Consider the following 26,762-nt stretch of genomic DNA (forward strand, 5'->3'; position numbering starts at 1 on the left):
TTTCCCTTCCCCTCTATTTTTTTTTTTTTATTTTAGCTGAATAGGTATTCTGTCTCCCAAGTGTCATCTTCCCTCCTCTCTCTCCCTTTCACTCCCATTTCTTCCCACTAAGCAATTTATGAAACTTAAGAGAGCCCCTGAAATAGAATGCCAGTTCCTAATACTGGCGGCTTAATTCCAGCAACTGTTAATATAACATTCAGACCCAATGAAATTTCTGTGACTGTGTATTTTGAATGCAGAATTTTACTCACAGATCTTCTGTGTCTATCTCTACTTTTAGTAGCAGAATTGTAAATTCAGAAGTTCCAGTAATCTAGTAAATTTGTGGAACTATTATAAATACACATCTCAGAGTAGAAGGTTACCCAGTAGCTATATTTAAACAACAACAACAAAAAAAAAAAAACCCTTGCTACAATATTACTTGCGATCATACTGGTAACAGCTATGCAGAGATTTGCTGTTCAATTCAATGACAGTCTGGTACACAGAATAATGGCAGACAAAAAAAAAAATCATTAAATGCCTGTTACTATAACTACTCAACAGTACTACCATTTCCCCTTCCTGTGCTTTCTTAAGTGTCCCAAGAGTAATGTCATTGAAAAAAAAGCCCAAAGAAAGATATAACTCCATCTAGATCCTCTGGGTTCTTTCAAGCAGAAAGCACTCAGCATCAGCCCAGACATAAAGCAAATCACCCTGTATCAATGCTAAGCTCTGTGATAATAATAATAAACATATTAATGAAGCAGTCAATGAAAGGGCTACTATAAAGCAGAAAAGCAATAGGCCGCTCATGAGCAACAGATAACCAGGATGCAACACTCTGAGAGCCAATTAAACAGCACAGGAGAGCTACAGCTTTAATGTGAATAATTTATTCTTTTACCAGTTGAAACTCTACCAAGTCCTTATTTACAATTTTGGTTTTTTGTGAACAAAATTTACATCAGCTACTGCACAATTTTATTCATTAATAGGGTATGATTTGCATCCTTCCCATGTTTGCTTAACAATGCCTATTTTGATCAAATAGGGTTTTCTTCAGCCAATTACTCCTTTGACTTGACTTCCAAGTGTAATTAGAATTTGTACAAATGTCTTTGCTGTAACAGAGAGTCTTTTAATGGAATCAGTTAGTAGATGAAAATAGTAAATGTCTACCTGCTATTAGCATTTGCTAAAAGAGCCTATTTCTTTATTCAAGCAGGAATTTAGGTTTAGATGCAATGAAGACTTTAGGCATTTCCATGTTAAGCACTGCAATGCCTCTTTACCAAGGCTCAAGCCCCTGAGAGAAATCCAATCTTTGTGCTTAGTTCCTCAGCACCGTACATGCAGTCAGTCACTTCAGACAGGCACACCAAAAACACACTGCCTAGGAAGCTTTCTAAAGAAGAAAACTTGTACAACTGCACCAATATATGATGAAAATGCACCTTTTCCCATGCAGGAGCTGCAGCCTCGAATCTACCCAGAACCCACTGCAGGAGCCTGCATTTTACTTGGAACATATAACTGGGAGATGGGAGATGGGAGATGGGAGATGGGAGATGGGAGATGGGAGAGGAGAGGAGAGGAGAGGAGAGGAGAGGAGAGGAGAGGAGAGGAGAGGAGAGGAGAGGAGAGGAGAGGAGAGGAGACGGGAGGAGAGGAGAGGAGAGGAGAGGAGAGGAGAGGAGAGGAGAGGAGAGGAGAGGAGAGGAGAGGAGAGGAGAGGAGAGGAGAGGAGAGGAGAGGAGAGGAGAGGAGAGGAGAGGAGAGGAGAGGAGAGGAGAGGAGAGGAGAGGAGAGGAGAGGAGAGGAGAGGAGAGGAGAGGAGAGGAGAGGAGAGGAGAGGAGAGGAGAGGAGAGGAGAGGAGAGGAGAGGAGAGGAGAGGAGAGGAGAGGAGAGGAGAGGAGAGGAGAGGAGAGGAGAGGAGAGGAGAGGAGAGGAGAGGAGAGGAGAGGAGAGGAGAGGAGAGGAGAGGAGAGGAGAGGAGAGGAGAGGAGAGGAGAGGAGAGGAGAGGAGAGGAGAGGAGAGGAGAGGAGAGGAGAGGAGAGGAGAGGAGAGGAGAGGAGAGGAGAGGAGAGGAGAGGAGAGAACTGACCTGCCTCAGGCTTACCAGGAAGGTGACAGAGGCCACATAATAGGAAATGCAGCTAGAAACACATTTCTGTTGTCAGTTGTTAGGCTGCAATTTTGCAGAGAGCATATAAAGGAAATAGGTTTGATAGACAGCTACTAACGAAGACCAGACTCTGCTCTCACTTAGACTGTGTAAACAGTGAAAGTGGCTAGGCACTTCATACAACCTTTCCTAGTGATACAAGCTAGCAAAAATACCACTGCAGGTTTGCAGAATGTTTACTGTTGTAAAGATTATTTCCAAATATATTTCTTCATGATAAACAGCAACAAATATTGGAAGCAAAGAAACATTTCATTTATTCTTTCCTGAAAGTCTGTGGCATATTTTCGCAGCTTAAATCACAGCAACTTCCCAAAACTCATCTGGCAGCATTTTCATGCTTTAGTAGGAATTAAAATGCAAAACTGGCTTGATTCCTTATTATATTGTAGTATAAAGACTATACTACAAAATATTTTGAAATAAGAAGTTGTATTGTATTGTAAGATAAGACAGGTATTTTACTGTGTATCTCTGGTGTCTCTACTAAATCAAAATCTGGTCTAGCACTTAGGTCTTGAGTTTAAGTATGTACCTAAGTGTTTTACTACAGAACTTGAAATACTTTCTACAGTTACATAAAAAATGATGCTGAAACAATGCACCAATTTTCATTCCTGCTCAAATTACAATATTGTAACTTAATTAATAGCCAACATTTCCAAGGATTCCTGTCTGAAAATTAAATTTATCATTCAGAAAAAAAAAGAATAATTCCTTTGTGTATCCTCAACAAGTACGCCATCTGTGGAACAAAACTGCACTGCACAAGTCTGTACTCAGGCTAAGATAAACACCACACTCTGCAGTCCTACCGCTCCCATCTGGCTGATGCTTTCACTTAGCTCATTAGGGAGCAGACTCACTCAGCTAAGAATTTTTAGGATTGGACCACTGTTTTCTAGAGAACAGCTAATCAGATCAGCTGTTCTAAAACACTGCACAAGGCAGAAGGGAGAAGAGGGAAAAGAAAATAAGAGAAGGAAAGGAAAGAAATATTTATGAACTTCACTATTCTTTCTGTGAAGATGCTGTCCCTGAGGACAGAGCCTGCTGCCTTCCTTTGGAACTAGCAATAGGATATAAGAATGTTAATATTCTCTTTAACTGAAACATCTTAAAACATAAAAAGAACTGCTGTTCTTTGATGTAGGGACCCTATGTCTTTCTAGACTATGAAACTATACTAGAACTTTAAGTATAAACAATTCCCTTCCATAGTTTGTGCCAATTCCAGGCTGAATTGCCAATAGTAAAACTCTAATTCTGTTTTAAGAAAAATGTTTCTCTGTGATTTACTGTAAAGCTAAAACATTTACCTTTTCTATTTTTTATATATATATAAAACATATAAAATAAATGCAAGTGCCCTTTTTAATATAGTATGTCTCTGTGGACATCTTACACTTTTCCAGGTCTGAATAACTTGACAAAAAGTATGCTCCAGCTTTCCACAGGCAGGAAGAACCTTGTATCATTTCACCTTGTTAGGATGCTGCTTCATGAACAATATCCTCTAAGGTTTCAAAATCCAAATGATAGCATATGTCATCAGCATGTACGATAATTGATGAGTACTTTAATTACAGCAATCATTAGATTGAAAAATAAATAAAGCAACCTCTCAGTCAAAAGATAGGGAAACAACATCATGCTAGTGTACAGTATAATCAACATGTATAGAACATTCCTGTTTTCAATGTACTCTGATGGTCTTGCACTAAGTTGGAAAAGTTTTTTGCCACAGGATAATGAACATACAGTGAAATATTTATGCTGTCTGCAGTCTATTTCAAAGAATTTACATTTGGTTTAATTTCCTTGACCTGCAGTTAATTAAAGAGCAGTTAAACTACAAAATATTTTCCCCAACTCTAGTGGCAAACATGGTGTCATGTTAATCTGTTACAGTCTGAACAGCTTCAGTTCATTTTTGTTATAATTTAAAACCTCTGATAAAAAAAATAATAAAATATTGTCTTTTTATACAGAAATCATCACCTTTTTCAGATAAAGAACATACGAACAATTCATTTCTGCTATAACATAGCACATTTTAAAAAGATAACTTGCCTTTTTTGTGTGTGTTCTGAATACGAACATGTGGTACACGTTTGTGGTGCTTAAAACTTTAAGTCTGGTATCTGTTAAATCATTCATTGTAGCTGAAATTCCTAGGACCACACTGTGTCATGTCTTCCTTAAAGAATCTATTGCACCAAAAATGAAAGGCTGTGATTCAGATGATCTTCCTATACTTTTCTAACACAGGAAACAGTTGGCGTAACATAAAAACCCATACTTTTCTAACACAGGAAACAGTTGGCTTAACATAAAAACAATTTCAGTTAAGCTAAATTGCCATCAGTGTTTAATCACTCAGTATCATCTAGGAGAGAAAACAAACAGCAGAAAATGCTCCCGCCCAGATTGCATCTATGCGTATACACGTGACCAACGCTATCAGTAACATCCAGTTATGACACTGCTGTCAGGAATTTTTACAAATCCAGGTGTAAAAAAGTTCTCTAAGATTGGGAATTGGCACAAACATAATCCAGAGATGATCCTTTATAGCAGCTTTTCCTTCCATTTGCTTGGCTTTTCACACACAGCAAATGTGAGATGAGTTACAATGACCAAGTGACTCCAGACCAACATCGTGGGAGGAGACAGGATAAAAGGGGGGGAGACCCTTCTCTCTGCTAACATCCCAGAGAGGGTCCCCTCTGCGGGTAGGAGTTTATGGGTCCCCCACAGCCACAATCCAACCACTCGCTTGGGAGGTACCAGCCAGGCTGGCCACCTCACAGCAGGAGTGGGCCCTCCTGGTCCCCAGCTTTGTCCGGCTTCTCAGGTAGAGTGAGCACGAATGGGAGGAGGATGCCCTTGGCATCTAAAGGGGCTTTGAGCAGCTCCTCATCAAAGGTGCCCTTGAGCCCACCATCCACTTCTACCTCGCCATCCTGGGCCAGGGTGAAGCGGAGAGTGCCGGTCCGGTTGACACAGTAAATGGTGTTGCCCAAGGCAGCACAGCGGAAGGGCTGGATGGGGCCGGTGCTGGGCCGCAGGCTGGCACACTGGCTCCAGCGCTTGGCCACTGTGTTGTAGCGGAAGACCTCAATGCCACCACCAGTCCCGCCACCCGGTGCTTGCTCCCCGCCGCGGCTGCTGCTCACATCGAAGCGGTAGATGAAGCTCTTGAAGGCCACCATGTCGGCAGAGCGGCGGCGGCTGCTGTTGTAGGGGCACTCCTGCCATTCGTCACGCTTGGGGTCGTACTTGAGCAGGCGGTAGAAGAGGGACCCCCCCGACACGTAGATCTCCCCGTTGCAGGTGGTGGCTTCGTGGGCCACGGCGAAGGCGCCCTTGGGCAGGGGCGCGACGGGGCTCCAGCGGTCGGCCCGTGGATCATACCTCTCCACGGTGAAGAGGCACTCGCCACCCACGGCATACAGGTAGCCATCCAAGGCCAGCAGCTTGAGCTGCGAGCGGGGCTGGCCCAGCGGGCGCACTTGGCTCCAGGTATCGGTGAGGGGGTTGTAGCAGAAGACCTTGTCGGAGAGGCGGGCGCGAGGCTCGCCGCCCGCCGGCCCCGCCGCGATGCCCCCTGCCAGGAAGAGGTAGTTGTGGAGGACGCACATGGCGCAGCCCTTGGCGTTGGCCTCCTCGGGCAGGCGCGTCAGCACCCGCCACTCGCGGCTGGCCTCCTGGTAGCAGTGCACCAGGGCGCCGCCGTCCTCCAGCGACGCCACGGAGGAGGGGCTCTGTGGGCGGCTGCTCTCGCGGCTCTGCGGCCGGCTGCCGCCGCCCGGCCGCTCGAAGGCGTCGCTCACCTCGGCCACCAGCAGGCAACGCCGCCCGGCCTCCATGCGGCGCCGCAGGATGAGGTCGCGCTCGGCGCCGCTGAGGCGGCCGTAGACGCCAGGCTCGCGCAGCACCTCCAGGTAGCGGTCGCTCATGAAGCGGTAGGCAGCCTCGCGCAGCTCCGCCAGCCGCTGCTTCTTGGCCAGGCAGAGGAGCTGGTAGCAGTTGTCGAGGCGGAGCTGGGCGCGCATGGCCTCGGCGGCGCAGTGCAGGGCGCAGGGCATCTGGAGCACGCGGGCGCCGCTCACCACCTCGGCCAGGTTGTCGTGGCGCACCTCGCCCATGCGCGCCGTGTACACGTAGTCGATGAGGAGGCGCAGTGCCGCGTAGCTCACGCCCTTCACGCGCAGGATGTCGCGCGAGGCGCGCGCGCGGAAGTAGTCGCTCTTGGCCGCCAGCACCGCCTTGTGCGCCCGGATGCGCCGCCCCGACACCTCGATCACCAGATCGGGCTCCTCGGCCGGTGGGCGCTGCGGGCCCGGCGCGGCCTCCGCCCCGGCCTCGCTGCCGCCGCCACCTGCCTCCTCCTCCGCCTCGGCGGCCACACTGTTGACATCCCACTGGCTCTCCACCACGCGGCCGGCATCGGCCCCGGCGGGCGGCTGCTGCACCCCGCGCTCGGCAGCGCTGAAGCACAGCGAGGAGCTGAGGCCGCAGGGGGCGGCGAGGGGTGCCGGCGGGGCGCCGTGCCCGGCCCCGCTCTCCTCCGCCACCACCGCCGCGCCGCTGCCCTCCATGGCGCTGCTGCCCTCCATGGCGCTAGCTGCTCCGCGCCGCCGCCGTGGCCTCCCGGGCGGCTCCCGGCCTGGCGGCCACGGCCATCACCTGTGGGAGCACAGGGCAGAGCTGAGCCAAGCCGGGCTTCCCGCCGCCACCGCGGCCCGGTCACGCCGTGCCCCCCACCGTGTGCTGCCCACCAACACCTCAGCCCCTTTCTGGCCACAAAATCACCACGAAAGCCTGAAAAGCAACTCTGTGTTTTCCCGTTATTCTACTACAACTAGAAGCCGCTCGCCTGCACAGCATCCTCCACAGCACGGCCCTTCACTGTGCTGAGGAAAAACGTCCTTTGCAATCAGCTACTTGGGACTAGTGTCGTAATTTATTCACCTTCTGCAATGGTTTCAGTGGAAGATAACAGTCATAACATATCTGGGACGAAGATTCCCCCCGGCCAAGGTTTCCTCGGTGAAGCTTTCTTCGTATCACTGCTTCGGATAGGCAATGCCCCTGTTTAAAAGAAAGTGTAAAAAGTTCATTAGTTTTCAGATAGTTCTGTCAGCTTGTTAACTGCAGTTCACTCAGAAGTTTTGGACAAATTTGGCCATTTGTCCCCCTAATTGAGGGGATCTTATTAACGTCCAGAAATACCTTAAGGGAGGGTGTCAAGGGGATGGGGCGAGACTCTTCTCAGGACAAGAGGCAACAGGTATAAACTGAACCACAGGAAGTTCCGCCTGAACGTGAGGGGAAATTTCTTCCCTGTGAGAGTGACAGAGCTCTGGCACAGGTTGCCCAGAGAGGTTGTGGAGTCTCCTTCTCTGGAGATATTCACCTGGACGCAGGTGCCTGCCTGGACACAACCCTGTTCAACGTGCTCTAGGTGACCCTGCTTGAGCAGGGGGGTTGGACTAGATGATCTCCAGAGGTCCCTTCCAACCATTCTGTGATTCTGTGATAATACCCTAAAGTGACCAAAATTATGCTAATAAGATTCTAACTGTTTACAAAACACTTCCAAGGATTTTTTCATTATGACAGAAGTAATCTGGCAAGTAGGTAACAGTATGTAGCTGTAATACATTAGCGATGTGAAACAAACGTTATAGGGACTGGTTTATGCCTGGAAGATTTAAGACTTCGGCTGGTAAAAAGCAAAAGTGGGTAAAAATCACAATTTCCCAGCTTTGGTTTAAGTTTTGATGAGTTCTATATAAAATTTGTCCAAAGTTACTTAATTTCATATAATATGGATCTGAGTTTCTGATTCTATTATTAAGGATGCTAGTAATTTCCATAAAAATTCTATTTGACACATTTTTCACAATTCGCCTAAAAGTCACTTCTATGTAAAATACACTTTGTAATTTCCTTTCGGTAGAAACTATTTATTTAGTCTATTAAATTTACATTAGAAAAATCTAACTCTTCTGTGGTTTCTTTCCTGAAAACATAATTGGTAGATGACTTTGTCTGCAAACTCCACAAAGGGAGATGAACCCTACAAGCCCATACTGGCACAAACAATCTTCAGCTACATGGTAGTATAAGGGATGAAGGATTTCTATTTTGGACACTCGCCCTGCAGAGGTTTTTGTATTACATCTCAGTACAGTCAGATAGATAAGAAAATGATACTGAGGTTTGATTTCTGGATATTTGCGCATTTGAGACCATAATAAGGTTAGGAATTTGAAAGTAAATCTAATATTCCTTGTACTCATTCCCAAAATGAGTACTTTTCAAAAATATTCTGTTTACCATCCAGGCATTTTAAGATCTGGTAGTTACAAATGTTTTATTAAGTTTTATGAACTGTGGGTAGCCTTAATAGCAAATTTCTTGAGGTCTACACCCAAACTCCGCAGCTTAGGCTTTATTGTCTTCTGAAATCCATCTCCTTTCTGCAGCTTTATCTTAAAGAGGAGAACTGCACTGGCCTTGGTGTACAATTGGTGTGTATGTGTAAGACATACTGATTCATTAGTAGCTTAAACTTGGTAGCATCCCCATTGACATGATTTTATTTTTCAGCCTTGAAATAGACTTGAGCCTTCACAGTACTGAATCCACTATGTAACCATGTTTTAATTTATTTTATTACAGTGCAGATACTAAGATCAATCTACTTTCTGTTCCAGGTGTTCCAAAGAGTCCCAATGATCAACTTTATTCAAAAGCAGTCTTTGCAAGTGGCACTTCCAAAATGATAAAGAACAAATGCAGACAGTAAGAAGAATATGTAGAATGTCAGGTCTTGAACTTACTAAGTTCTGATGTACTCATACACTAATAAAATTGATACCATTACAACATAACTTGTAACATAAGTAAATGATTGAAACATTCTGCCTGCTCTGCTCTTTCATGCAATCTCTGAGTGCTGTGATGCTCAGCCCATATGTCTTGCTGCTATTACAGATAGCTTGACCTCCTCCACCACTAACACTTAAAAGGTGTTAATATGCTTTCTCCTATTGCTGTCAACATTATGATCCTGCCAGGATCCAGACACCTCAATTCTCTGACCACTTGTCTTAAACTTCATGACTTACATCCCCCTCTACAGGAATGAATGAGCAGTATTATATAGTTTCAAGCTCTTAACCTACTACTCTACTAAAGAAAAAAAGAAAGGAAAATGCTAATGAAAATCAAAAATATGACCAAATGAATGTAGAAAGTCAAAAAGCAGTAGCTGTAATATAATTGTAATACCAATAATATTTATATATGTTGAAATGTGTTTCCTGCATCATGTCTAAAAGGAAAATCATCAATTATAACACCTAAAGTTGTTAAAAATGCCATCCAGAAAAAGTGGTTTCTGGAACTTTCTCAGGTAATGAAAATTAAAAGGGTGAGATTCTCCTCAAGCACAGTAATCATACCTTTTTACATATTCAGAAATTTGCTTGGCCTCAAAGTTTGACTTGCCACTGAAACATAATTGAGAAAGAAGCTACCACCCAGCATTGCCATAACAAACACCTTAATCTTCCCCTTGAGTAATCAAAATGAGGAAGAAGGACTGGCGATACTGCTTGCTAATAGCAAGCAGACGAATTCTAAAGAAAATGATGTCTTCTGGTGTATTTATAGCTAACTACCATGAATATGTCGGAATTCATACTGAGCACACAGAGGATTTGAATCAAAATATCACATGCAATTTAGACAACAAAGAACATTACAGGGAAGCTGAAGACCTGAAAAAACTACAAGCGGGTTTGGAGGACTTTGTAAATTACAGACCAGTGATTACTGTAGCAACCTCAGCGCTTCTGCCTAACTCAAAACAACATATAAGAATTGCACAAAGAAAAAATTGAAAAACAATTCAGAGAAGCTATGGAACTTTTCCACTATTGAGCAACACGACTGATTCCCAGTCATGAATTTACTATAAAACAGGAAGAAGCTGAAATGGACTGATGGAAATACAATACTGAATTCCTTCTTCCTCTGTTACCAGTTAGGATCAAACAAATGTATTTTTTGTTTTTCGAATCTACACTCATGAAAATGCTGTATTGCTGTTTTGGTGCCACAGAATGTTCTTGAATTATGGAATTAAAGAAGATGATAGTTGAATTCATAACTTTGTCAGTTCAAAAAGATCTGAACTCCTATTGATCTAGCGTTGCTTAAAAAAACTTGGTTTTAGCACTTTTGTCAAAACTTGCAAACAACAGGTATTGGAAAAGCAAACAAGCTGTTTAGAGTGCATAACATGTGGGTTGATTTCACTTTTTATACTACTCTTTAAGACAAAAGACGGATTACATGGATTGGAACTGTTTTCATTATCACGGGTTTTGTCCAGGGATGATGTAATGTTATGGACAGAGGAAGAGCCAACAAACACGAACGATATTTACAGATTTGGCAATGACACATTTACAGTATCCTGGATGTGTGCCCTCAATCTCAGATGCTGCAACACATCACTAGTAACAGAACAGATAAGAAGATGTAGCTTTTTCTGAGAGAGGAAGTGTAACGAAGAGCTGCAGGTAAGGTTTCCCAGCATTGCATTCATTTGGAAGTTCTTCTGATAAAATCTTACTAAATGCTTGTTTTGGATTGATCTTTTTTTCCCCCTTTCGTGTAGTGCCAACAACCTCTGACCAAACCACTGTCCTCTAGGCAAGACCCACTTTCTCTGGGGAATATGTGCATGAGGGAGGAATTGGGTTATTGCCCTTCAATTCACAAATGAAAACTACTCTGACTCATCTCCAGGGTAAATTAGAGCAGTCCTTCCCCGAACATAAGAAACACTAATTTACATAAACAGGCTATCCTCCCCAAGGGACCATACACCAGTTAGAACAGACAGAATGCAGTTCTGCTCCACCTTAGCACAGGAGATGCTTTTATAAAAACTTGTTCTGCTAAATTTTATCTCAGAGAATTCCCTCAAGACACAGCAGTCATCTGACTGTTGAGACAATTAAGGAGTCTAATAAGGCAGGATCAGAAGGGAGAACACATCTCTTATATTTATTTAAGAAAATTAAAAGACGACTGTTAAAAGTAGAATTGGCCAATACTATCACAGAGTGAAGACACCCAGCTCCAATCTAAGAGAAGAGAAAATCTTCTGGAGGGCAGAGGCAAGTGTAAAGAGGTTTGCATGGTTACAAAAATAGTCTGATAGCCTTCTGCTTATTGACCAGATCTGTGAAATCTGAAAAAAAAATCTTTTCCTAACTGGGGAAAACATTCAGAACCTAAACTGAGATGCCACTTCTCTGGAAGAGCTTGCAGCACTTAAGTCTCGCATTTTATTACAGTTTTAAACTCCAGATCTTAATTGTTTGCTTAACCTCCTACTTTTAAGGACAGAGAATGATCTTTCAATGACCCACCCCTAGAAAAATTTCAGGAAGAATTAACTTTTGTTCTTTTCTTTTTTTAAAAATAGGAGCGATCAAAATTGGGATTACAATACAATCCTATTGTTTTACCCTGCCTACTTTATATCTATCTTTTAAAGTACTGCATCCAGAGTCAAGTTGTCTATGTAGCTTTTTGTGACCTCTCAAAGTGCTATAATTTTCTCAGAATATTTAATAGAGGTATGAATTCTCTCTTCTCATAACTGCAAAATTTCCATACAACCATAATGAAAAATAAACACTTAAGAAATGCAGTTTCTGATTACAGACCAGACGTGAAACATGTGGGTAGCAGTCCTTCATCAGGAACTCAGAGGAAGAAAAGGATGTGTATGTCACAGGGAGTAAGTCAGTCATAACAGAAGTATTATCAAAATCTTGATGAAAGGGCTATTGTAGCTAGCAATGAAAACTAAAAATATACAAGTTTTAAACAGTCATCATAACCAGAGAAAAGCTTTCATAACAGTAATATGTGTAGGGATGAATATTCTCTAAAAGGAAAATATTTTTCTGAGTTCCTTCCAGTTTAGACTCTTCAAAAGTAGTTAGGCAAGATCAGTGTCCCTTAGGAGCTCTCACATGAGAAAGGAAGTAACACTCCCACAAAAGCAAAAGTTAGCAAAGGTTAAGTGCAAGTCCTCTCTAATATCTTTTAGATGAAAGAAAGTCTAACACAAAAAGAACAGTCAGAAACAAGATTTTAAATGTTTATAGTACCTTTGGGGAAAACTCCAGAGCCACCGTCTTTGTCACTAATGCACTACAGAGCAGGAGATAATAGCATGGCAATACCATACTGAATATATTAAAGCTTTTTATGAAGAACTGCTGTTAGTTCTAGAAACTAACCTGCAATTACAGTTTAAGATATAGAGGGAGAGCATGTGGTCACATATGTGATAAACTGTAGTTTGGTTTCTTTCATCATATCTGGATGCAGCTAATATCGCATTGCACAAAAGCTGCATGCAACATACCAGCATAAAGCTGCACCCAAAATGCAGTTCTTGGATGTGTAAACAGGGAAATCATGAGTAACAGTAGGGAAAGGCTACCTTTTCATCTACGGCATTAGTAGACTGGCAATGGAGCATGCATGTACGTACTATGTTCCAGGGTCTACATTTTGGAAGCACTAATGAAACATCAGAGAGGATAGATATTAAAACAAATGGTTTTAGAGAAAAATAAGTCAGTGAGAGACTCAGAACAACCAAGATTACTCTGACTGCACACTGCGTCTGCCACAGAGCCCTGCTGTCAAGCAAAAAGGTGGTACCCGGCTTGGGTACCACCCCACAACCACACTTCTGAGGCTTTGGAGAGGTGCTGTCTGTGCTAGTAGCTTGGCAAACAGGTAGAACAAGCCTTTGTCTGCTGAGAAATACAGTGCAGACACTTCTTAAGGCTTAGTTTGTTTATTTTGTGACTTCATTACTGTGTACAAGTGTAGAAACATGAAAATGGTGCATACTGCTGGCCTTCTTAGGCTAGTGGAGAAAGGCCTAAACAAGCCAGGGAGTGGAAGCTTAAGCAAAGCAAAATACTTATTCTCCTGAGGTTAAAAAAAAATACCATCACATACAACGGATACTGAAAGTTTACATGAATTCATGGGAAGACTGAAGTATCAGTTCACGGAAGAGAAATCTACTTAAGGTTACCAAATACACAGCAAACACTAAAACTACATCAGCAGAGGAACCTGAACTAGAAAATGGTCAGAGAATATTAATATCCACAGATAATCAGTATCCCATAGGGAAATACACATTTTTACCCTGCTTTTACATGCTTCTCTATATATCATCTTATCATTACTGTGGGAGGCAGGATACTGGGCTAAGAGCACCTGACTCAGAAAGATCATTACTCTCATCTAGAGAATCTGAAACATATGATTAAGGAAAGTGTTAGATTATTGGTCTCTACATGTTTTCAAATCAGGAGTGAATGCCTTACTGGAAGGCACTTGGACAAACACAAAGAGCTGGTCTCAGTTCGGGAGAATGAAATTTAACACGATCAAACTAGTTGATTTAAATTCTGATCTTAAATTTTGGAAATCGCCGTACAATAGAACTATTCATGTTGAGCACAACATCAGTTTTTATGACTAAAAGCTTGGTTTTGGTGTTAGTGCTGTGAACTGTGTGTTATGATGTTGACCACAGAAATGCTTTTCAGCATGAAACAGTGTTGTAAACAAATAGTTGCAAAAATGCTCAAAGTATCTAAGAACACTTTAGTAATGTTGATACTAACAAAGGAGGAGGAAAATATAGACTGAAGCCTGTAAAACCAAATCAAGCAAATCAGCAAATTTCTTTAAATAGATTTCAGAAAATCAAAGAACCATCAAGCGTAGTTGTTCCTAGATGAGCAGGCAATCATTTGCTCCCAACAAATTTACTGCATTTTGCAAAAAATCCACTGCTTTTCAATAGAGAAGATGGGCCAATATATTTGGAGAAAAATTCCTTACTTAAGATAAAACTAGATTTTGCTTTTAATATCATTATGAAAAGGACATAAAGATTAAAGAGCCGAAAGCAATAGAGATCTGTCAAAGTTGTGCTTGAGAAAGAAAGAATTTGACAAGTAACAATATACATCAAAGGAAAGCTAACAAAATCCCATTCTTCTGATACTTATGCCTAGGAGAGTCACTCCTTTTCCTTAAAGGAAAGCTTCTAAAGAAAAGAATAATAACCCCCTTTATTTTCCAGAAAAACTCTACATCAAGCATTTAGGGGGCAAAAATCGTTTAGAGAAAAGGAAATGAATCAGTGATTTCTGGGCAAATTAAGTAAACGATACTTAGAGAGGTAGAGGTCTCTCAGAGACCCAGTGAATGGTATTTTTCTCACTTCTGGAGATCATGTGTTTCTTTGCTATTTTTACCCAGATGCATTTTCAAGTATGATGTTAGTCAGATTTACAAAATAGTTCCAGATTTCTGTAGATATTATCTCACACAGACTTTGGACTGAATCAAAGGGTGGTCAACGGAGGTGCCACAATTCTAAATGTGGCAAAGGCCAACACTGCGGGCAGTTTATATGGTAGATGGCAATACAACAGAGATAGACCTAAGGCACTAGCTCGAATAGCAGGAACAGTCTAGCATGATAGCACAGAGCCCATACTCCCTAACTTATCAGAAAGTAAAATCTTGCACAGACTTCTGCCTTCTGTGTCCAGTTCTGGGCTCCCCAGTACAAGAGCTACTGGAGAGAGTCTAGCATAGGGCTACGAAGATGATTACAGGACTGGAGCAGCTCCCCTATGAGGGAAGGCTGCAAGAGCTGGGTCTATTCTGCCTGGTGAAGAGAAGACTGAGAGGAGATCTTACGAATGTTTACAAACATCTTAGGGGAGGGTGTCAAGAGGATGGGGCTGGACTCTTTTCAGTGGTGCCAAGAGGCAATGGGAACAAACTGAAACATGGGAAGTTCCCCCTGAATGAGGAGGAATTTCTTTCCTCTGAGAGTGACAGAGCACTGGCACAGGTTGCCAGGAAAGGTTGTGGAGTCTCCTTCTCTGGAGATATTCAAAACCTGCCTGGACGCAATCCTGTTCAACATGCTCTACATGACTCTGCTTGAGCAGAGGGTTGGACTAGATGATCTCCAGAGGTCCCTTCCAACCTCAGCCATTCTGTGACTCCGTGCCACAGCAAGAGTGCTGCTGGTAGAATGTGCTATGTTGGGCCTTCAACTGTGAACTATTAGATGACTCACAGGAGTCTGATTTTTTATTATTATTATTGCATGGAAACCAGGCCAAGGCAGAGAGATACGTTGCAGGCCTGGGGTCATATCCCTACACAGAATTGATCTGTGGGAGGGATGCACATCCCACTTCTGCTGGACAGGCACACACAAATGGATTTTGTGTGTCTGAACTGTACTGCACTATACTACTGATCTGTTACCAGCTCCTGTAGTGCCATCTGGAACATACAGACAGGCTCACCTGCAGTCTGCGGGTACAGGTAGGTGCCAATTGATTGAGATCCTCAAAAGATAGCATACAAGACCTATGAAGGGCTAGTCAATAGTCAAACACTAAAGACTGTGATGACAAAGTGCTCAACTCATGCTGCCAGGAGGTGGTGATTGTTGTTTTGGGTGCCTTAGACCAGAATTCTCTCCAACAGAAATCTAAATTATTTTAAAAGATAGTAATACTGACTGTTGCTACTTCCCCATTCTCTACAATGATTAGAGCACTGACCAAGCCCATAGAAAACTTGCTGATGTTCCTTCCTCTGTCTGACAGGCTTGAAGTTCTCAACTGCCAACTGAGTGCCCTAACAATCAAGCCCTGGACTATGAGGTTGGTTATTCTCCTTCAGTCTAAAGATATACTACTCGTTATAGAAACAATCAAAATGTTACTGAGGGAGATAAAGAAGAATCTTGGGTTCTGTCCCCTGATGTATTTCTGACACTTCAAATTACAAGGCAAAGTAAAAGTGAAAATGATTCTTGGAGCAGGGCTTGGAAGCCAGAGCTCCACCACCATTCAGCTGGCTGGTTGGATGCCCAAACAAGAATCAAGGATGATCTCTCTTCCTTTTCTTCTGATCAATCTTGAATTCTGTATGCAAGCAAAATACATGTGAGATGATAGGTTGTTTGGATCCTCTTATTTACTGGGGGTACCATAATATCAGGACTATGCAATAATGCTTAATAATGAAATAATTTGCGGGCATTCATGGCAAAATCTACCCGTTTTACTAGATAGTCATATGGCATTTTCTTATACATACTTTAAATTCTGTTTTCATTAGATTTCAAAATCTAATTTATTTATTTTTAAAAGACAAACACATGTTAACAGGAAAAAATAATTAACTCCTTAATGTGCAAACTAATCAGGGGCTTTTAATAGATACATACTTAGGAAGGGTGAGTCTCTGACTCTGCAACTCTTTCATAGCCATGTTACTGTTTAGTTCTGTATTTCCTTTTCACTTTCAAATCTGCTGACTTTGCAGCATTTTGATCCCTAAAATAACGTATTCTTTTTTAGGTTTCCTAGCCTGAAAAACAAGTGGTAAAAACAAAAGCATGCAAGGGTATGTACTGTGCATGTTCTAAGCAAAACAAATGTCAGAGAAGTTTACCAGGTGACTGTGTTTGTCCAATGCACCTCCAGCTGTAGAGAACATCTGGAGACACCAAACTAATTCCTCAGCTGCTGCGTACTGGCCCCGTTCCATTGCCTTCTGTGGGGCAGGGCTCAATTATATTAGCTAGAATGCGATCCGTAACGGCTTGTGCTAAGACTAAAAAAACACTTTTGCTGATTTCATGACAGAAACACATGCCAGAGTCTCAGACACTTTGGTGGCAAGACTCTGGCATCAGAAAAACCAGCAGGCTATCAGCACTGACCTCACCAAGTGATGTTTTTCAATAGCAAGTGTATAACTGAGGGCTTATCAAAATATAAGGCTACCCCATGCTGTCAGTAGAACTGAATGGAGGAAAAGAGAAATTTGAGTGAAATGTATGCTGTTTGTATTACAACAGAAGTTAACCACAAACCAGAAGGGTACAGTTGCTGACCAGTGTGGGATAGAAAGACAATAGGTTCCTACTAAAACACTATTATTTCCATGGTCTAACACTTTATGCATTTGTTTTGTAACATACCTTTTTATTAAAATGTGAATTTCATATGCTGAGTTTGGGTATTCTGGAAAAAGCTTTCTGGCTTTATTGATTCCTCTGTCTTTGAGTATACTTATTTTTGGGGTTTATAGTTTAGTGCAGGTGAGTCAATATTTTCCATGATATACACATTCTTCTCATTTAATAGGGCAGTTGGTAACATTTAAGATTCCAGAATTAAAAGAAAGAAGGGACTGCCTGGTTATCTAATCTTACTCCTGCAAGAACAGGCCAAAGAATTTCACTCCTGCATCAAGCCAATAACCTCTGGTTAAATTAGGTCAAAGTGCTCTTCTGTTCTAGTCATCTGTCTCAAAGCTATGCGGCTTCTCTGTTTTGGGCAATGATCTCGCTGGAAAATCAGGTGTCAAATGGATCATCTTGGAGATGCTGAAGAAATATACAGGCTACTCTTCACTTTACACAACACTTTTTCTTATTTTACCCTTTTTATCTGCTGACTTGGCAGCATTCTGCTTCCCCAAACGATCTGTGCTCTTTTTGAATAGACCTACAGGCTGACAGTATAATCATGAAGGATGATGTTGATCACAGCTATCTTAGGATTGTCCCATCTGCTTTTTGACTTCCTTACACAAAGAAGTAAAGCCTATAGTAAGGCTGGCTAAACTACATGGCTCTTTCAAGTGGATACAACTTTCAAGGATACAACTTTGTTAAATGAATGCAATTAAATTTGCGTCATGTGAGGCAGTGATGATGTTTTCCTTGCACTTCCCTGCACTGGGCAGAGCTGAATTGAGACAGGACCTGGAGATCTGGAGTAAGAATCAGGACTTTCAAGTCAGGACCTGGGCCAGAAAAGGGGTTTGGTTTTGTGGCTACGATTGGGGGGTGTGGGAAGAAGCACTGGTTGGAGGATCTTGGCTTGTGGCTCTTGGCCATTTTGAGATTTTGATATTTTGCTCATAGATCAAGAAGTCAGGCTGCTTTTAACTAGGAAGAGATTTTTCTTTCTTTCTTTCCTTTTCTGACATTCCTTCTCAGAGCATATATTAAGGCTTTCAAACACTGCTCTGAAAGGTGCCTGATGCTAGGGGTGCAATAAAATTACTTACGTCCCTATTAGGCTTCATAATATCTTAGCAGGGATACAGTCCAGACACTGGGCTAACATATGAATCTAACAGATCCTTGCAACTCTGTTGTCCATCACAAAGGCATTCTGGCACAGAAGCAGGAAACCAGCAAACAAGTGGTACAGGCCTCATCCTGACCTGTCAGAAGCAGCACTAGTGGATATAATCGTTTGAACATACATGAACAATCTTTGCTTTCTTTTTCCTATACCACTGTGTAAAACTCCTTGGAAAAAAGGCTACTGATTAACTTCAAAGTTCACAAGCAAATGACATTTACTTTACTGCTTCTGCACTTGCTGTGAAAAACAAACTCCTTCAGAATTGTTACCAAGTTGTTATTAAACGAGAAGTATATTGTCCTTTTACTGCCCATTTTATCTAAGTTTCATACAGCTTTTTGATAGAGTCTAACATCACTATAAATCCCATCCTTGTTGTAGTCAAGGGAAATTTTCTATTAACTTCTCTGGCATCAGGATTTCGTACGCTGTATGCACATAGAAACATGTATGATAGTTTATTTTAAACTGAGGCAATTCAGGGAGTTGCAGCAAAGAAGAAATGAAGGAAAACTACAGGATAAGAGGAAAGCTTTCCCATGAAGAAGTCTTTGATTGACTGAATCAGAACATTTATTGTTAGCATACCATTCCCACAGGAAAGTGTTGGTTTTTAGTTCTTTCCATCTAAGTCTTTAAAATAGGCCATAGAAGTAATAGTTAATCTTCAGTGCTCAAGGCCTGCTGTTCAATACACTTGCAAGGAAGGGAGAGAGGAAAGTAAAACTACTTCCATGTAAAACAAAACAAAACAAAACAAAACAAAAAGAATACAGACCTGTGCCAGATTGATACTCTGAAATCATTCAAAAGTCTAAGAACGTGTTTCAGCAGTTAGGATCCACGTGCAAAGCTTAGCACTCTGCAGCTTAAATACTCCTGCCAGAATCACTGTCCAGAAAACCAGCTTTTGCTAACCTGCGAATGTTTGTGTGTAAAATAATTTCTATACTACTAATCAGTGCAAATCATGTTGTGACAGACAACATAACAGCACAGCAGCTTCTTGTCCAGCTTACACAGATTTCTATGGGATGGTTGAGGTTTCTGGCATGTTTCCATGTGAAATAAAAAAGGTTGTCAACCAGCCTGTTTTAGCCAGAGGCATGGCAATGGCAGCTCAGGAAACAATGCATCTGAAAAGCACGTATGTGACACATCTTTCTTCTCCCTCTGACACACAGTGCAAAATCTGTTCAATTACTGTTTTTTTTCAGTTTGTTTTGCATTAAACAAACAGAACCGATCACAAATTCCTGCCATCCTCACTGATGAGCTATAAGAAAGTAGAAAATACCAAATGTGCAGTGTAGGACAAAGGATCTAGCCAACAGCTTTTTGTATTAATAGCCAGTCACTCACATTATTATTACACAGCGCTGACCCAATCCTGTAATTCTTTCAAAGTCAAAACTACCAGTTAGTATTCAACCAGCATTTTAGGATGAGGATAGAGAAAAAGCTACAGAATTGTCACCACTAATGTCTAATAAAAACTTTACTACAGTCCCAATCCTGAAGGGATTTAAATGCACACCAGGCTTTGATAACTGGAGTAGCCCCATTCATTGCACTAACGCTGAACTGTGCACACATGCAAACTGAGTGTGTGCTTAAGCCAGTGCAGGACGAAGGCAAAATCTCTCCCTCTGTTCACTACAGGGTTAGGTGATTGCTAGTGCTGGCACAAGTAAGAGGAAAGGAATGTATGCATGGCCCAGGCTAGACATGGAGCAGGGTCCCTTCCCTTTTCAGTGACAGCTCAGTCATATTTCAGATTAAATTGGCTGTCAAATCCTGAACTCCTGTGAAGTAATTATTTTTGAATAAAGGGAAGTAACCATGCCTATTCTCCGATAAAATAATACTAATACTAAAAATGAAGCAGAAAGAACAAATGATGACAATTCCATTAACAGGTAAAACAGTAGATATAAGAACTGTCATGTCCCAATAAGGCTAGTAAGACTAAACACAATGAAAATGAGCTAATTTTTAATGAGTATTTCCATGTGTCTAAATATATCAGCAGTAGGAAATGACTTCTCAGCTTCTGTTCATGGGAAAGAAACAGCCTCCTAACTGCAATGCTGCAAATCTCAGTTAGTAGAAATAGCAAAATCCCTGTAAAAGCCAGAGGATCTCCTAAGACCAAAAAACAACAAAAAAAAGAAAGATAAAAAAAGAAAGTTTAATTCTGTTCTAAAGAAACTGCACCATTTCCTTTCATATTTCATTACATCCATCTTTAGCAGCCAGCTACCCCTAATATCCTCTTGCAACAGAATACTTTAGGATGCTGAGTACTCCAGTAAGCAGGCTCTAGATCCAGTCATCTAACCACATCCCTGTCTCTACGGTAACCTAGGCCAGCCCTAAATACTATAAACGTGCTTTACCATGGGATAGTTAATGGCTTTCACTGAATGCGCTAGACAAATAATGGCGATCTAACATTTACTGAAGTTTTAAATCCGCCAATATTACAGTCAAACATTTGACTGTAGAAAAAGCTTTGGCTATTATTTTAACTTGGATTTTTTCTTCTTTATATAGGAAAGTGATGTAAACAAATCAGAAGCAAGGAGGCTGTCAGTGATTTCAGTCTTTCTGCACTGACAGGCAAACTCCTGCAAACTCCAAATGATAAGAGTGTCATCACTGACCTCAGTACCACCATCGCCAGAGGCAGGGAAGGCTGGGGCAGGCAGGGGTCAGCCCTTGGCACATCCCCTGCCTCTCATCAGACAGTGCCATTAGTCCTGGATGACTGGAGGGCCTCATTGGCATGCCTTAGATGTCCCAATTAAAGAGTGAATAAATAGTGTGTGATGGGCCCTGGGAAGGAGAGGATACATAACTGGCAGGAGAGGTGATGGGCTAGAGAGTTACACTGGGGAACAAACATTGTTTTGTCAATACTAGTGACAATTTAATTATCATTTCCCAAAAGCATTCCATTTAATATCTTTTTCAGGAAATAGATGGTTAAGTCTGTGAAAAATGCAGGAGTTCTTTAGCTTCTCAGATCATATAAAATGATTTTTCTATTTTATTACTTTTCTAATTTTTATTGCCCTACTTTTTCTAGCTTTTTGTTCTAATTTTCTATTGTTCAACTTAATTGCTGTGAAAAAGCTTTACTGAATAACATTTGTATGAGGTTTTTATTTATTTATTTATTTGCCCTGATGCGCAAAAAAATAGGTTGCTACAGAATTTTTAGCGCCATATGTTAAGTCTGGGGGTTGGGTTGGATTTTTGTTGTTGTTGTTTATGAAAGACCGGACATAAAAGCCTATTCAGTTCAGACAAACATAATGCTCTAGGTCTTCTCTTCAGGCACTGCCACCTTCCGCGCTGCAAAAAAAAAAAAAAAATCACGTGTATGTGTACACCGAAGGCTCGTACCATTCATGTGCTTCTAGCAGGCTGGGGAGGGATGGCATGAAAAAGGAAAAAAAAATTAAAAAAAAAGAAAAAAGAAAAAACAGCATTACAGCGGGAAGAGCCCGCAATGCTGCTATTACACACGGAGACACCGGCGCCCGAGGCCGGGGCGCTCCGACTGCCAGGGGCCGGCGGGAGCCGGGGCGGCCGCAGGCGGGCGCGGAGCCGGGGGCTGAGCCGGCCGCGCGGGACACGCTCCGTCCCCGCCGCCGCGGCGCCCGGGCGAGGGGATTAGTGGGGACGGACGGACGGGAGAAGCCCGGTCAGAGCCGACGGGGCGCCGGGTCCCCGCCAACGCACGCGGCTGCCGCGGCGGCGGCTCTTCCCCTCGCTTCCCCAGGCACCGCCGCGGCCCGGCCCCGCAGCCCCCGGCCCGGCCCCGCAGCCCCCGGCCCGGCCCCGCCGTCCCTCCCGCCCGGGAGCGCGGCGCGGCGCGGCGGGACGAGACACCCCTCCCCCGCACGCACACACACACCCCAGGCCCGCTCCCCGCGGAGCGGCCGCGGCGCGGCGCGCACTTACCTTCGGGCAGCGCGGAGAGCGCTCCCGGCGCGGCTCACCGCCCGCACCCAGCCGCCGCAGCGGCCGCTCCGGCCCGCGCCCCCCGCGCCGCCCCTCGGCCGCGCCGCCCTCCCCGCGGCGGGGCGGGGCGGGGCGGGAGGCTCCGCGCCTCACCGCCCCGCGGAGGCCGTGCCCGCCGCCCGCACCGCCGCGGCCTGCCCGCGCGACGCAGCCCGCAGCGGCGGGGGGCAGCCTTTGTGCGAGCCGAGCCGAGCCGCGCCGAGCCAAGCCGAGCCGAGCCGCGCCGAGCCGAGCCGAGCCGAGCCGCGCCGAGCCGCGCCTTTGTTCGCGCCCTCCCCCCACACACAGACCTGTTGCGGGCGGCGCGGCGCGGCGCGGCTCGGCTCGGCTCGGCGCGGCGGCTCCCGGCGCCGGCGGGCTGCCAAGGCGGGAAGCGGCCGCCGCGCTGCGCTGCGCCGCGCCGCGCCGGCGACGCCGCACCTCAGCGCCGGCCACCGCGCGGCGCGGCCGGCGCCGCCCTCCGCGGCGGGCAGCCGGGGCGACGCCGCTACCTGCCGGGCCGCCCGGGGCGCCCCGGGGACGGTCGCCCGTCGGCAGCAGCCCGAGGGCCGCACTTCCCCGCGCAGCCTCCGCGCCCGGCGCCCTCCCGCAGGGCAACGAACACGGGGAAGTTCCCAGGCAGATCCTCCGGGCTATCCAGATTCCTGGCAACCGAGAAGGGGCTGGAGAAAGGCCAGGCGGCTTTCCGCCGGCTGTGATTTGGTTGTGGGTCCAGTTTCATCCAGCTCTCGGAAGCGGAGGCTCTACTGAAGATTCCCAGAACCAGGCGCTTTCCCGCTCTCCTGAAATAACTCACGCTAGAGTACCTAATCTGTGGGTCTGCTCCCGAGGGAGTCGGCGCACCGACGTCCCGCTGCAAGCTTTACTCGGAGCTCTACCAGGACACTGCGCGGTGCCTCACGAGCAGACACCTCATCTCCGAGCCTTTCTAATCCATTAGCAGCGTCTGGATAGTCGTGCTGCCGTTCTGATAGTCTGTTGCCTGTGATACTGCTTTCTTAAAAACACTCTTCTTCTGTAGCTCTTCCTGCCACCCCCAGCGTCCTGTCAGGCTGGTTCTTCTGCCGCAGCCTAGCGCGCGGCCTCCGGCTCTCGGAGACGCTCTTGGGCGGGCTCGCAGAGCTGCTCCCCTCTCCTCCCTCAGAATTAGCCTGCAGGTTCACCCCGTGTGCGCCCATGTGTAACCAGGTCTTCCTCCAGTTTCCTGCTGGTGGTGATCAGCATGGTTAGGCGTCTGGCTCATTTCGTTCCATTGCTCGTACTTGGTCTTCTCTTCCGCTGAAACTCTTGCACTGTGTGTTAGATGTTACTGTCCTTGCATACGGTGCTGGATAACTGTAAACACTCAAAATCACTGGCTGCACACACGTTACGCACTTACTGAAGTGCCTAACACTGAACAACGCTGAACTAGAACATTAGTTTTCAGGCTGAGGTCATGTCTCATCCCTACTGAGAGAAGCCAGCGTGCTTTTTGGTACCACAAGATAAATAAGTAAATAATGATACAGTGTTGCAGAGAGACTTAAAGTAATTGGTCACTACAACATGTCTTTAGCATAGCTGTGAATTTCCTGCTATCGCCTAATTTGGTTCCATTACATTATTGGAGTTTTGGCTTCTGGACATGGATTTATTCCTAGCTAGCTAGAAGAAGCTTCTGTGTAATACAAGCAGATGCATTAAAGCCTGCCAGAAATAACTTTTCTCTCCTGACATCAGGAATTAATCCTCCTGCTGTTTTATGTTACTTTAAATGTGATATATTTCAAGATCACACTGAGACTAGACAACTAACACAGATCTGGACAATTATTTTCATTTTTAAAATCTTCACTGCTCCTTTTATTTTTGGATGTGCCTCTCCTTGAGATGCCTGATTCCTGTTTACATTAATGAGAGTTATGTGACGATGCTAACAGTATCGTATCTGAGACCATATGAGATCTGTCTGGCTCATATTTTCTGACTCCGTGATTTTAAGAACTACTGAATTTGGTTAGCTCCTCTTCAGGTTTAATTGTTATACCACACTCATCTCTGTGTTAAAACATGGGTGTCTAAGCTGTGGTTGCTAGAGACAACAGAAAATCACTAGCTAGGAAGAGACATTCCACACATTTGTGGATCATACTTGCCGCTGTGGATACAGCTTGCAGAAGACTTCTACACACTTGAATTCCACAGAGGTGCTAGCCTCAGAAGTCAGGTAGCATTCGGCTGTTGCAGACTTTATGTGCAGTTGCTCTGACTGAACATTGTTAGAGGTAGATCAGGTTAATTCATCTCCCTTCTATTTTTTTATTAAATTAAGCTTAAGGCAGCAATTCCCAAACTTTCTGGCTTCTAATCTGCTGCCCACACTCAAAGTTTCTTTTAGGCCACCATGCACCTTTGCCATCAAACCTTAAAATAAAAAGAGAGAGATTTGGTTCTGGGACCTGCAAACCTGTTACCATAACTTTTGCAAAGTACCACTGCTCACTGGATCATAGGCTGGAAAGTTTTCCATGGAGAATAAGGCTGCTCATCTACTAGCTTTTCAGTTTTTTAGTAGATGACTGTAAAAACTAGGACACCCATAGCAGAATTCATCTTGTTTTTGTTCTCTATTTAACTTGTATTCCCTGAGGCTCTGTTTATAATTAGTGCAAAAGGAATAAGTATGTCTGGAGGGCAACTCTTCTCACCTGTCTTAGCCATCTTATCTTAGGATGAGGTGAGTCATCCTTTGGTATTACCTGTTTCACTCCATTAGCTGTAAAGTAAGGCTGATACAGATTTAGACAACTCATTTGTAAACACCTAAATTATGGGAGATGAATCAATGCTCCGTGTAGAGAAGGCCCTGTCCTGGCAAGCAGGTATCCAACAACTCAGGATATCTCATTTGGTGTTTCTGCCTGTAGCCCCGCCAACGTGACAAATATTCAGGGGAACTGATAGCTTGTAATTGCTGTTACTAGCCATCAGGACTTGCTGAGATACCTGTCTTCTGCTACAGCTGATTAGCCTGGAGCAACAGCTATAGAGTGGTGAATATAGTGAGGCAAGTAAAGGCAGAAAGGGAAGAGCTAGCTACTAGCTCCACATTGCCCAGAAACTGCAGCTAGTTCACACACAGTGGACTTCATTCTAGACACACAGCCCCTTCCTCTCTGCCTCTCACATACCATCCGTAGTGCTCAATAAAATTACAAGATAGTTTGTAACAGAAGAACTTTATCAGATATTTCTCTAGTTAAAAAAGAAAAAAAGAAAAATAAAGGGAAAAAAAAAGAAAGGAATCCAAATGAGAAATAGGAAGTTTTCTTCATCTTTTGCACATCAGATTGGACACAGAATGGGCACCTTTCTCTCTATTTAATATAATTTTCAGGCAAAACAAAAGCACCTCTTTTTTTTCCCCTCCCAGAAGACATCAGACTGATGCCTCTTGTGCAGAAATAGGCAACAGATCTAAATGATATTCTCATTATAAGGATACCTAATGGTATCCAGATCCAGATATACCTGTATTTGCCCAGAGCTTATTAGGGTCTAGCCTGCTTATAGAAGATACCGTATTTCTTAACTTTATCCCACTAGTTTCAATAGCAACTGCATTGCTGCGGTTCCCAGCTCTTAGGATGTCATGCAGGACTAGGCTGCCCTAGTAGAACTGGGGTAAATGCACTGTTCCTCAGTAAAATTAGCAGGTGAAGCATGTCAAAAAATGATCAAGCCCAGTGTTAGAAGGTTTGATTCCTGGCCTATCTACAGAAGTTCTTACTTAAGGAGGTTAGGAACCATTTAACAAAATCATTAATTCACCCAGGTAAAGTACCTGGTGCATATCCTAGACTAAGAGGTTTCAAACCTCTGTAGGTAAGGGGCTTAGTGTGTGGCTCTTGTGGGCGTACATAGGCTCGCTTTCCCAAGTGAGGTAGAGTCCCTCGGGCAGAGGAGCTATAGGAGCTGGGAGCTGAGCACTGACTCAGTGCTCACTCATTTATCCAGCTAACTGCGTGGGCTGTGCAGCCCTCACTGAGTCCCTGTTTTTGTGCCTGCATGTCCAACACACTAGCTAGTAGTGCTGGTGTATCTGCACAATCTAGACATGGCCTTGGTGTCTGCAAGGTGTGGACTATTATTTGTGTTTTAGATTGACACAAGGGTGTCCTGGATGAACACTGCAGCTCAGAATTTGGGAGCTAGCATAGGTAAAAC

The 26,762-nt window shown here is 43.9% G+C and overlaps 1 protein-coding gene across 3 annotated transcripts; it reads right to left on the reverse strand.

Moving 5' to 3' along the window:
* Nucleotides 1–4,161: 4,161 nt before the first annotated feature.
* On the reverse strand, nt 4,162–22,901 carry KBTBD11 (kelch repeat and BTB domain containing 11). 3 transcript variants are annotated; one of them, XM_062571123.1, is made up of 3 exons: nt 22,844–22,901; nt 7,156–7,275; nt 4,162–6,870 (listed from the first exon to the last, which is right to left on the reverse strand). In XM_062571123.1, the coding sequence occupies exon 3, from the start codon at nt 6,798–6,800 to the stop codon at nt 4,986–4,988; it is 1,815 nt and encodes a 604-aa protein (XP_062427107.1). In that variant the 5' UTR covers nt 6,801–6,870; nt 7,156–7,275; nt 22,844–22,901; the 3' UTR covers nt 4,162–4,985. The 3 variants fall into 3 exon arrangements, 2 of the variants coding, with proteins under 2 accessions (XP_062427107.1, XP_062427106.1); XM_062571122.1 differs by lacking the exon at nt 22,844–22,901 and adding an exon at nt 22,494–22,570; XR_009957782.1 differs by lacking the exons at nt 4,162–6,870; nt 7,156–7,275; nt 22,844–22,901 and adding exons at nt 21,688–21,881; nt 22,494–22,569.
* Nucleotides 22,902–26,762: the final 3,861 nt, after the last annotated feature.

The sequence above is a fragment of the Rhea pennata genome, chromosome 3 (assembly GCF_028389875.1).
Source record: "Rhea pennata isolate bPtePen1 chromosome 3, bPtePen1.pri, whole genome shotgun sequence".
Lineage (NCBI taxonomy): Eukaryota > Metazoa > Chordata > Aves > Rheiformes > Rheidae > Rhea > Rhea pennata.